The 13,805-nt window shown below is 37.7% G+C and overlaps 1 protein-coding gene across 1 annotated transcript in view; it reads right to left on the bottom strand.

Moving 5' to 3' along the window:
* LOC308513549 (transmembrane protease serine 11E-like) overlaps positions 1-13,805 on the bottom strand; it is a 78,350-nt gene that overhangs the window by 42,957 nt on the left and 21,588 nt on the right. The window contains exon 2 of the mRNA XM_081083672.1: positions 2,170-2,261. Coding sequence (XP_080939798.1) covers positions 2,170-2,261 — 92 coding nt within the window. The remainder of the gene's footprint in view (positions 1-2,169; positions 2,262-13,805) is intronic.

Raw genomic sequence — 13,805 nt, 5'->3', positions numbered from 1 at the left:
AAAAAATACATTTCTCATGCCTCAACCAGAGATTTGTTAGAATTTATGAAATGAGAACTGGATGTTTCTATTTTTAATAAGTATCCAGTGACTCTAATGCAGGAAGTTCATGGGCCACACACTGAGAGACAGTCATATCACACTGAGTAAAAATTAAAGTTATCCATGATGTTTAATTTAAATATGACTCATTTCACCTTCATCTATTTAAATGTGTGTAAATATTAATGTTTATAAAGTTCGTCTGCTGACCTGTAATTCTTATCAGTGGTTGCTGGTGAATACAGTCAGCATGCATCCCCATCATCAGTATATATACAGGGTGGGCAAAAAGTTGGTTTACAGTTGCTCATATGGAAAATAATACAATAATTAATAAATAATAATATATGAATAAACTGTCTCATGTACTCATAACTGTAAACCTACCTTTGCCCATTCCTGTATTAATAAGTAGATTCTTCTCTACCCAAATCTCTTCCTTATAAACTTATTCTTGATAAAGTTTTCTTTAACTTTCTGCTATGGGTGTTTGCTCATAAAATTCACAAGTTCTCTTCATGCTCAAAAAACAGTATAAAATAAGAATTTGGGGGAAACAGCAGCATAAAAAGAATGTTTACATGGTCTAAATTTCTTCTTACCTTTAAATTCAAAAATAGTGATTCTCATTTAGAACAAGTAGAGTGGAGGGGGGAGCTATCAGAAATTTGACTAAAGAGGAACGTGCCATTTAATAAAATGCTCCATCTGTTTCTTATATGACTTCCCAGTTATGAATCAATGTTCTTAAAGAGAAATTGCCTACACATATCCTAGTATTTCAATCATATTTCTTTCATGCAAGCATTGCTGTTGGTACACTTACTCCAGCAAACGTGCATAGTAAATTTAATCCCTTCTCACTCTAGTCTAGTCTCTTAACATTACCAAGGTCAACTCAAACATGATACACTTCACTTTTTAGATCAGGATGGTATTTTGTTCACCTTTCTTTTTTTTCCCTTGAGATGTACCTCCATCTCCTCTGAGGCAGGAATTAAATTGGTACATTTTTTGCTTCAAATTAGAGACTATACATAGAAAAGTTCACTCTAATACAACCTCCCCCCCACCCCACCCCCACCCCCCGCCCCAGCTCCTCTACACAAATTCCAGGCTCACTCACACCCAACATAGAACAAACCTCAAATCTATTGGATAGCTTGAGTTTGATAGAGATTCTAACTTTAAATAAAACACTCTTTTATATGGTAATATTCTTAAAGACAATGCAGGCAAAAGGTGTAGGACATAAAACCATCAAGGACTATAGAGAAGTACTTGCAAAGGCAGGAAGTCTTGAAAAATCTGACTAAATCTGTAGTGTCTTTAGCTCTTAGTTTCTCCATGAACATGTATAGAAGAGTATTAAACTTCTCATGACAAGTATGTAGAACTCTCTATCAATGACAGAGCCCTCTTCTCAAAGTAGAAATCAATCTCAATAAAAGATATACCAATACATCAACCAGAAAAAATAAAATTTTAATCTAAAGACAAAATTATTTTTAGAGTCCAGATTTTTTACACTGAAACCTGGAAAATGTTTCATTTCTATCTTTGAAAGAAAACAACCCCAAAATAATTATGATTTATCTATTAGAGAAGTTGATTGGGGACAGGTACATCGTTAGATTTATTTTTTAAATCCAGCTATAATAGTCTAGTCATAATGTCTTTTTAAATTATTTCTCACTCTTTTAAGACATGTATAATTTTTTAAAGTTAAACTATTTACTTAGATAGATAAAGGTAATTTGGATCTGCATGATTTTCTCAATAAGACAAAGCTAAAACATATTCTTTTAGCCCAAGCTAAAAATGTGTTCTTTTCTTCAAACAAACAAACCAAACAACTAAAAGACAGCTGTTCATGCAGTATGTACCTTTATCTGTTGTTGAACTCTTCTGAAAGTATGTAGAAAAACATTTTTGGATAGGACACTAGAGAATAAGAAAACCAAATACAGAAAGAATAGAAATCTATTTCTTGATGTCATTTCATTTAAATATAAAAAGTATTTTTCAATGTTAAGCAAAATAAACCAGAGATCTATATATTTCTTGGTTTCTTTTATGTCTCATTTTAAACTACAAGCTAACTTAAGACAAAAAAAAGGAACTCACGGATGCATTTCTGACCAGCAAGGAAGAGTCCTGTGGAGACCGAGGTCTGTAGTCAAGTGTATGCATCCAGGCTCTACCAGCAACTTCCTGGGCTGGATGAGGTGAAGAAAGAAATCACTGATGATCTAAACAGAACCAGTCTGACAGGTCATGGCTAGTATGATGGGAACTGTTTGTGTAATAGTAGGACAAAGTCAGACGTTATAGGGAGCTAGAGAACATAAATAATTTATAAATACTTTCTAGGAGTGGAAATTTAAAAACTATTGTCTTAGGACTCTAACTTAAAAGTGTTAACATAAATCTGAATATTTCAAAAAGTCAGATGTTTAACTCTAGAAAGAAATTCTAAAACCATCTTGCTCAGCCTCTTCATGTTTCCAATGAAGAAACTGAGGTTTAAGTTGAATGACTTGGTCAAAATCACATAGTTTATGAGCCACCAAACCAGGATGAATGCCCATTTTTTGTTGCTTGTTTTAACTAGTCTGACATGCTTGCCACTCTACCATGCATATAATGAAAGTTTTCCTTTGGTATTGACTGTAATCAATCATTGAAAATTATAGTAGAGATTAGAAAATTATGTGTCATAATGATACTGCTGTAATTTACCCAGTAATTAATTAATTAACAGGAAAGGAGCAAAGGGAAGGCCAGATAATATAAGCATGCCTTTTGTACAGCTGTGCCAGAAAACTGCAGCTTAGCACTCTCCAGATCTGGGGGCAGATCCTGGGGGAAAGGACTGGACAAAAAAGAATAGACACAGCCCTAACCGGTTTGGCTCAGTGGATAGAGTGTAGGTCTGCGGACTGAAAGGTCCCAGGTTCGATTCCGGTCAAGGGCATGTACCTTGGTTGCATGCACATCCCCAGTAGGGTGTGTGCAGGAAGCAGCTGATCGATGTTTCTAACTCTCTATCCCTCTCCCTTCCTCTCTGTAAAAAATCAATAAAATATATTTTTTTAAAAAAAGAATAGACACATATTCAGTAAGGTCTGAATGGTATGGGAAAGGCGATTGTTTGTCATTCACACCTGGGAGCAGGGCATTGGCCAGAATAGGCATGGCCACTATAAGCGCACAAAATCTGAGATACATAAACTCCTGAACAAAGCGAGTTCCCTCTCTTGATCTCCAGCTCTCTTGTTGCAAGGGGTGCCCTCCTCTGCACTTGCCACATGGCACACAGCCATGTGGACTCCCCACACACAATGGACTGATGGACTAAAATTAGACTGATGCTGTGCTAGACTCAACTCCACCATGGAATGGAACTTTGGACATTGGATTTGCTTTTTTTAAAAAAATATCTTTATTGATTAAGGTATTACATATGTGTCCTCATCCTCCCATATCCCCCCCCCCCGACCCCCTCACTCATGCCCTCACCCCCCTGTTGTCAGTGTCCATTGGTTAGGATTATATGCATGCATACAAGTCCTTTGGTTGATCTCTCCCCCTGACCCCCACCCTCCCCTACCTTCCCTCTGAGGTTTGATGGTCTGATTGATGCTTCTCTGTCTCTGGATCTGTTTTTGTTCACCAGCTTATGTTGTTCATTATATTCCATAAATGAGTGAGATCATGTGATATTTATCTTTCTCTGACTGGCTTATTTCACTTAGCATAATGCTCTACAGTACCATCCATGTTGTTGCAAATGGTAAGGATTCCTCCTTTTTTACTGCAATGTAGTATTCCATTGTGTAGATGCACCATAGTTTTTTAATACGCTCATCTGCTGATGAGCACTTAGGCTGTTTCCAAATCTTACCTATGGTGAATTGTGCTGCTATGAACATAGGGGTGCATATATCCTTTTTGATTGGTGTTTCTAGCTTCTTGGGATATATTCCTAGAAGTGGGATCACTGGGTCAAATGGGAATCCCATTTTTTGTTTTCTGAGGAAACTCCATACTGTCTTCCACAGTGGCTGTACCAGTCTGCATTCCCACCAGCAGTGCACGAGGGTTCCTTTTTCTGCTCATCCTTGCCAGCACATGTCGTTTGTTGAGTTGTTGATGAAAGTTATTCTGACAGGTGTGAGATGATACGGCATTGTCGTTTTGATTTGCATCTCTCAGATGATTAGTAACTTTGAGCATGTTTTCATATGTCTCTTGGCCTTCCTTCTGTCTTCTTTTGAAAAGTGTCTATTTAGGTCCCTTGCCCATTTTTTGATTGGGTTGTTTATCTTTCTTTTGTTAAGTTGTATGAGTTCCCTGTAAATGTTGAAGATTAAACCCTTATCAGTGATAACATTGGCAAATATGTTCTCGCATGCAGTGGGCTTTCTTGTTGTTTTGTTGATGGTTTCTTTTGCTGTGCAGAAGCTTTTTGTTTTGATGTAGTCCCATTTGTTTATTTTCTCCTTAGTTTCCATTGCCCTAGGAGCTGTATCGGTGAAAAAATTGCTTTGGTATATGTCTGAGAGAAAGCTTTGCTTTTAGTTCTACTAAAGCAGCGGTTCTCAACCTGTGGGTCGCGACCCCTTTGGGGGTCGAACGACCCTTTCACAGGGGTTGCCTAAATACATCCTGCATATCAGATATTTACATTATGATTCATAACAGTAGCAAAATTACAGTTATGAAGTAGCAACAAAAAAAAATTTATGGTTGGGCATCACCACAACATGAGGAACTGTATTAAAGGGTCAGGGCATTAGGAAGGTTGAGAACCATCGTAAAGCCCCAGCTCTGCATTTTCCAGGCCTGATACAAGGGAAATGGGATTTCGGAAGCCGAAGGATATGACTTCATGAAAATAAAGCTTTCTACTACATCTCATCCTCCCATGGGGGCCTCCAGAAATTCTTATTCCTGTGGTACTCCAAGAACCCCACTCCCACTAGCAACAGAGAAATTCCACCTGTGCAATTTTCCAATAGCAATAGTTTCTCTAGAAAAGTTAAGTCGTTTACAAATATTAACCCCCAATTGAGACAGTATATTTCTTTCATTATGCTAGAGACAAGCATATGAGCCAACACTGAATCATTACTGTCTCATTCCTAAAAAGTGAATAACATATTTTTGAATATGTTCAGCCCCAGCCGGTGTTGCTTAATGGTTAGAGTATCATCCCATGCAACGAAAGGTCATTGGTTCCATTCCCGGTTAAGGATATGTACCTGGGTTGCAGGTTTGATCCCCAGCCCCATCAGGGCTTATTCAGGAAGCAACTAATTGATGTGTTTCTCTCGTATCGATATTTCTCACTTTCTCTCTCTCCCCGACCCTCTCTCCCTTCCACGATCTCTAAAAATCAATGGAAAAAAATATCCTCAAGTGAGGATTAACAAACAAAAATGTGTTCACACATGTGTATGCAAAACTCTGTGTATTTGTGTCACGTATAATCTTTAAATTGCCTTCCCTAATCCCAATAAAGTAGATGAGGTGTTTCTCCTCTGTGCTCTCATGGCATCATAACACTTACCATATTACACTAGAATTTTCTGGGTTCTTGTATCTCAACTCCACTAGACTGAATTCTTAAAAGACATAAACCTATTCCTAAATCATATGGCTCTCAACTTACGTGTGAAAAGGAGGGAGAGAAGGAAAGCATAAGGAGCTATGTGTAACTAATCTTAAAAATCACCATAAAGAAAGCAAATAGATTCTGTTTAATGTTTCTATGCATCCATTGATCCAATGGCGCATCTGAACAGATATAGAAGTTGGAATCCACAGTGCAGTGTGGGCTTAGGCTGCCAAGAATTGAATCACTCTTTAGCAGTAACTCCCAAAAAGCCTCTATGTTGGGGCACACTGTACTCGTACTCAGGACTAGGGAGAGCATGGCAACCACCCTTTGTTTCTGGCCAATAGATGACTATGCTGTAGAATAATATTATATGAACTTGGAGTTAACTACTATGTAGTATCAGTTTTCTGTCTACTCACTTGAAAGAGCAATTTAGCCAAAAATAAAAAGGTAACAATAATGAAGTAAAATGTGAGATTAAACTGTTCTTATTATACAGCCTTTAAAAAGTGAAATCCTCACTAATGAAATGTTAACCTGGTTGAATAATACCATATATTATTTTATACTCATGTTTTATGAAAATATTGATTATACTCTTGCTTTTGAAGAAAAACAGAGTCTTCCTCAGTATAACTGTGGGCCAAGATTTGTCAAACTCATTTTAACAGAATCTCATGACTTTTTTTTTAAACTAAAATCCAGATTCCAAACTCAAATAAATCTTTTTATATGGTCCTATGGTCCTGTATACTTAGGATTATGTATTTCTAATGATGAATTGTTTAAAACCCTATGAATATAAACTAGAATTTATAGAAAACCAGAGATTAAGGCTATGTAAATTGAAGATAAGTGTATATCAGCCTAATGATATCAAAAGATAACCATAAGAACATGCTTCCTATGTTAATATCTTTCATTCAGGCTACTCAGAGACCATTAACAGTGTGTGCCATAAAATTTCATTATATTACTTACACTTTAGTACATATTTGAAGAATGACAGGGGAAGAAGGAGGAATGAAACACTGAACTCTATCAAATGGAGTATTTCATGAACTTAGGCTTTTCTTTGATAGTGATTCTTAGAGTTGTAGGATAAAAAACACAGTCAATCATTGTTTGAATTAATTGATCTCTAAGAGAAAAAATAAAAGGCTCTTAGAGAAAAAGTTTGTCTTTCATCAAATTATTTATTTACTGTGTTGCTGTTTTTCAGGAATCATAAATTGAATTCTGTAATCCTTTTGCCCTAAATTATGGTGTGAAGAAAATGTGTTCAAAGATGTTTCCCCCTCTTCGTGTCTGAGATCAGGGCAGTCTGTCTTCCTGTGTCCTCCTGTGCAATGCACAGCAAAGTCAGGAGGAATATATTTGTGGCCATGAAACCCACAGCAGACGTTACATTGCACAATTAATAAAATAGCAACATGACCACAGGCATTTTTACCAGCCAACAAACCATTCCATAGTCCTTCCTATACACGTCAGTGTCATAACAATGAGGCATGTGATGGCTGTAAGCATGACTATGCTAAAGAAGTACAGTGCCAGTGTGGCTAGTCATGGATGATTTTTATCATTTTTTAAATATCCCCCAGCCTGAACCCCAAGTTATTTTATGCCTGATAATACATGGATGCACATGCATGGTAATATGATTAATTTATGGAAGCACTTAAAGTTATACATAGCTTATCTTTGTATTGCTAGAGCAATCCTTTTATTGGCCAATTAATTGGGTCGTACATTATATAGACTGACCACTGTCATTAAACTAGTGAGTGAGCTAGTTAGCAGGTAAACACAGCTATTGTCATTTGCAGATCCATTTCCTCCTATCATGTATTGTTTTGAAGGGCCCCTGCACCTTAATTTGTTTAAGCTGAGAAAACAAAGAGCATCAATATAACTAATTACACTGAACAATGCATTGAATAATATCAGCAATATGTTTATCAAAAGAAGAGAGTTTTATATAACTTTCTTATAAAAGTTTAAAGAAGCCTAAGAACGTAACTTTGAAGTTGGTGACAGATTTTTATAGAAGATCAATTCATGTGGTCATTAATGCATACTTCCACTGATCTAGCTTTATCTAACGGCAGAACTCAAAGTACCTAAACTAGAGATGTGTTCTTTAGATGAACTTTCTTAGATATCACTTTTCTCAGAAGACCTCTATAAGAACAGAATAGGAATCGTCTGAGTTCATATCCCTAACAAAGGCTTGAAGAGTTAGTATTGTACAGGGTGTCCCAAAAAAATGTATACACACTTTAACAGCTGATAGCTCAACTGATGTTGCTTTCTTTCAAGAGTTAACCCATTGGAACTAATAATTGTATTCAAATGGTATACAGTGTTTTGGGACACCTGAGATATATCTTACTGATTGAGGGAAGATCAATTTACTTTCTTAATCCAAAGGGGCAGTTGACAAAATTAATACTTTATCAAAACTAAGGAGCTGAATGAATTTTACATTTAAATAAAATAAAATCCCATGAGATTATGATTTTAGATTAGTGTACTTTGACTTAGTAGATCCAGTGTGATTTGTATTATGTTTTCATTGTCTGGTTACTTGTGTAATGTATCACAGCAGGAACATAATTACAAAATAACTTTATTTATATTACAATCAAGGCTTCCAATCATAATGTATTGAATCTCCTTTTCATATTCCTTAATGAAATCTTGTCGCAGAGCATCATTTTCTACTAATTTCAGTTATTAGAATTTGGGTCTAGTTTAAAACTTCAACTGTGCATCTGATATAGATAAGATCACCCTCTTTTCCCCTCAATACAAGCTTAACTTGACTTCTTGGAGTAGAGAAGTTGGAAGGCTCCTCCTTCCTCACTGCTTAGCTCCTCTACTTTTGCAATAAGAGAGGGGAGTTTATCTGTCCCATTATCAGCACCACTTTGGGGTTTCTCATAGAAAGGGAATAGGTAACTTTGCTCTTCTTTTCAATTATGAGCAATAGGGGAAGTCCTACTCAACATCCTAAAATATTGCTTATAGTATATCTAGTTATGTCCCTTAATTTCCACTAGATTTATCGTTAGAGGTATTTTTATCACACTGTTCAATCATTTCTGTTGATTCATTGTATGTATCTATTATTAATCTAAAATCATTTGACTATTCCTACCTCATGTCCACCACATGGGTGGGTCTTCTTCTGTTTGCTCTTTAACCCCTGATTTCAGTTCTGCCTCATGGCCTTTATGCTATTTCTACTTCCTAGAATTCCCTTCCCATTGCTATTTCCAGCATTTATTAACTTAACCTACGTGACACACTGGTAAATGTCTAAGCTGGGATTTGAACTCAATCAGTCTAGTTCTACTTTAAAGCCTGTTTGTGTTAGCCATAATACTTTAGTACTGCATTTTTAACTTCTACATATGTGGTTTTCCAGCCTTAAGTATTTTTTATAAGTCATTAAACTCAAGATTTAAAGACTACTTATTTTAAATCTATAAGGTTAATCAAGAGACTATATGTAAATTACCTAAATTGTCTGAGGAGAGGCATTCACTATTCAAAATCCAGTCAAAGATACAAAGTCTAGGTGGCTATCTATTTTAAATGTATTTACTTATAGTTTTATGTAATACCTCATTCTAAAGGGAGAGAGAGAGAAAGGAGGGAATATTTAACAATATTAAAGATTTGATGAATGATTATATAAAGGATATTCCCTAATACAAGAAGTATCCAAATTAAATAAGGTTAGGTGGTACTAGGTTAATTGAACTTGAACTACAGAGTCTAGCAATAGTCATAGAAAGTTATATTTGGCACATATGTCTCTGTTTGGAAATTATAAAATGATTTTGATTAGAGTGAAGGGAAAGGCTGACAGATATTGCAATCTCTTTTAAGGAAATATCGTTCTTTTTCATTTTTTATTCCTTATAGTATCTAGCACAATGACTAGTACAACAGAATGACTCAAAAGCATTTACAGAATTACTAGATATCCTATATAATAAAAGCCTAATATGCTAAGTGTCTGACCATTTGACCATTCGACCAGTCTCTATGACACACACTGGCCACCAGGGGGAAGATGCTCCAACCAGTAGGCTAGCTTGCTTCTGGGGTCCAGCAGATCAGGACTGGGCGAGATAGGCCAGACACACCCTGGAGCCCTCCCACAGTCCCTCCCTAACCCCGATCATGCACCAGTGGGGTCCGTGAGCCTAGCTTGTGCTCTCTCGCAATCTGGGACCCCTTGGGGGATGTCGGAGAGATGGTTTCAGCCCTATCCCTGCAGGCCAGGCTGAGGGACCCACTGGTGCACAAATCTATGCACTGGGCCTCTAGTATTGTTATAAAATATGTTGTTCTGCTTACTTAAAATTGGACCTAAGTGAACAACTCTTTTGCTTTTTATCTCAAATCACAAACAAGGCTATTTTGTTAATATGTTTTTTAATGATTTCAGAGAGGCAGGGAGAGGGAGAGAGAGAGAGAAACATCAGTGTTGAGAAAGAACCATTGATTGGCTGCCTCCTGCATGCCCCACACTGGGGATATAATTATGACAGTTGTTCATATGGAAAATAATACAATAATAATTCAAGAATAAACTGTGCCCTAGCCGGTTTGGCTCAGTGGATAGAGCATTGGCCTGTGGACTGGAAGGTCTGAGTTAGATTCTGGTCAAGGGCACGCATCTCGTATCTCGGTTGCAGGCTCCTCCCTGGCCCAGGCCCTGGTCGGTGCATGCAGGAGGCAACCAATTGATATGTTTCTCTCACATCGATATTTCTGTCTTTCCCTCTCTCTTCCACTCTCTCTAAAAATCAATGGGAAAAAATCCTCAAGTGAGGATTAAAAAAAGAAGAAGAATAGCCCTGGCTGGTTAGGCTCAGTGCATAGAACGTTGACCTGCATACTGGGGGGGTCCTGGGTTCAATTCCGGTCAGGGGCACATGCCTGGGTTGTGGGCTCTGTCCCTGGTGGGGGTCATGCAGGAGGCAGCCAATCAATGATTCTCTCTCTCATCATTGACGTTTCTATCTCTTTCTCCCTCTCTTTCCTCTCCAAAATCAATAAAAATATATATTCTTTTTAAAAAAGAAGAAACTGTGTTTTGAGTACACACAATGGTACACCTACTTTTGCTCATTCCTGTATACAGAGTTCCATGATTAGAAAGTGGAATGATTAATTGCTCTCTGTGAGCGGCTGGCAGAGCAGAAGAGGCAGTTATGAATGCTCCATGTGTGGTAAGGTAACAAAGGGCTAAGGGAAGAGAAAATTGAGTAATTGATTCTGCTTGTTAGGGACTTCACAGAAGGCCAAGGACACACAAATAATTAAGAATGCACCAAGACAGAAAAGAAAGTTAATTCTGGGAAGAAGAAGCAGCCTGAGCAAAAGTACTGATACTTCAATAAAATACACAATACCTTTGTAAGAAGACACACACACACAAAAAAAGTTCAATGTGAAAGGGATACAGCTTTTGTTTTGTTTTGTTTTAATCCACAACTCTAAGTATTCAAACTCTTTTGCTAGGCCCTTCTTGATAGGTCAATGTATAAGCAACCCTGGAAACAGTTTCCCACACCTAATGCCATTTTTGACAATCCCTTTAACTTCTAAGAAATTATTCTGCATGGCTGAAGAAAAGTCAGCTTTTATTCAAATAGGAGATTATCATCAAGACAGCCCATTCTTTTCTCTCCTTTCATTATACTGCATCACTTGCTTGGAAGACATCCCTTTCTTGGACGACAGCCTGTCTCAGAGAGCCATTTAAGGGACCCTGCTTTGTTCTTCCTAGAACACAGTACTTCATCTAATATAGCACTTATTAGCCTACTAGAGGCCCGGTGCATGAAAATTCATGCACTGGAGGGAGGGTCCTTCAGCCTGGCCTGCCCCCTCTCACAGTCCGGGAGCCCTCAAGGGCGGGAGGTGACTCGGCGATCAGGGGAAGGCGATGCCCCATCACACCTCTGCTGCTGCCACTGCCAGCAGCGCAAGCCTCGGCTGACCCTGGCTACCTGAGCCTCGGGTGGCCCTGGGCAGCTGGGCAGCTGCCATCTGAGGCTTGCCTGTGCCTCGGGCGGGCCCTGGGCAGCTGGGGGGCTGAGGGGACTGGGCACCACCATCTTGTTGCTGTGGGTGCCACCATCTTTGAGGACGGGGCAGTCAATTAGCATATTCCTGCCTTATTGGCTTGGTTGCTGCCATTTTGCGATGGTGTGAGGGTCAATGAGCATATTCCGTCTTTAGTAGATAGGATTATGTAACTGTCTGTACATTTGTGTCCCTCATAACAATGTAGACTATTCAAAGACAAGGGTTGTGTCCTGCTCTTTAACCATGGTATTCCCAAGACCTAAGTGTCATTCACATAGTTAACTCTCAATAAAGACCTATTAAATGAACAAGTATCTTCACACTTGTGTTTTTGTCTGTTCAAGATCCTCCTGCAAAGTACTGGGCCAGGCCTGGTCAAGAGTCAGTAGGAATGGCGACTAAGGAATACTTCCTAGGGTAGGACACACTACCTGAGGAGGTTCGTGATAGAAAGAGCAGAAGGACTGAATGGAAGCCAAAGTCCTTAAAAAGACTGGAATTTTAAAGTCAAAGAAACAAGGTCTAGGGGCAGAAGCAGGGTCTTAAAATGGGGAGAAAACCCTCGGCTGTGCCTCTCAACCTGGGGACCTTGTGTTCGCAGGGGTATTTGTCAGGCTGCCTCAGAGGACAGGAAGCTATAAGACCAGCATGGACCATCATCCTACAGTGTCGGATTTATTCAATGGTGAGTACATTAAACATTCTATTTCTATTAAACAGAAAGAGGGTTCATGCATATTTGCCCTGATTTTAATAATAAAAATGAAATTTCAAAATAACTGCTTTTGGTGAGTCATTTCATTTTATATGCCCAAATTCTTAGAGCCATGTGTTTTTTCCCTGATGTTGGGGATACTATAGTACAAATTTTTGAGAAGCATAGGTAGGGTAAGAAGGTGAGCAAAACCAGGCTTTAAAAAAAAATAATTGAAAACAACTTGAAAGGAATCTTGGGCAACTGACAAGAACAATATTGAGCTATCCTTAATTTCACTGGTTTGCATAAAGGTGAAATGTTAAGTAGGTGACTAATTCTTAACTTTTTTCAACTAAAATAATATTTTTTATGAAACAATGCTTAAAACAAGGTTTGTCACAAGCTGATAATTGTTGAAGTTAGGTGGTAAATACTTGAAGGTTCATTATACTATTCCCTTTATTTGGGGGGTTATTTTAAATTTGCCAACTAAAAGGTTAAAGAGGTGAACACAATGCATGGTAATTAATAATATGTATAGATGAGCAAAAAGAAAAAAATGTTAAAAAATGTAATTTCATTGTCCATATATCATCCTTTTATGGTACTACTTTTCTAGACTATTCATAGATACAGACAGAATGATAATTTTTAAAAATCTATAAGAAATGTAATCCCAGTACCCAGATACTATCATATTGTAGGATTAATTTTCTGGTCTACTCATAGATAGAAATTAGACAGGTGATAGATATAGTAGATAGATATTTTTTAATTGTTTTGTTTTGTTTTTTTACTTTCCAAATGCATTCGATGCTACTCTTCATTAATTAGCAGCACTCTGGTTTGGGAAATACACCTTAGCTCAATGAGTGATTGTGACTGCTCTAAAGAAACAACTGAAGTGTCCCTAGACAGATGATTGAATAAGAAAGATGTGGTACATATATACAATAGAATACAACTCAGCCATAAAAAAAGATGAAATATTGCCATTTGTGACAATGTGGACCTTGAGAATATATGCTAACCAAAATAAGTCAGTCAGATAAAACTAAGAACCATATCATCTCACTCATATGGGATATAAAACTGAAACTCATAGACACAGACAACAGTATGGTGATTACCAGAGGGAAGGGGCATGGGCTAAGGGTAAAGGGAACCAAATATATGGTGATAGATCATTTGCCTTTGGATGGTTGCCACACAATGCAATATACAGAGCATGTATCATAGAAATGTACACTTAAAACCTATATAATCTTATTAACCAACTAGGAGCCCAGTACACGAATTCGTGCACCTTGAAAGGAACTGTGGGCC

This window comes from Myotis nattereri (assembly GCF_964212035.1).
Source record: "Myotis nattereri genome assembly, chromosome: 1".
NCBI classification, from domain to species: domain Eukaryota; kingdom Metazoa; phylum Chordata; class Mammalia; order Chiroptera; family Vespertilionidae; genus Myotis; species Myotis nattereri.
The sequence above is the reverse complement of the archived record's forward strand: the minus strand, read 5'-3'. Positions and strand labels throughout refer to the sequence as shown.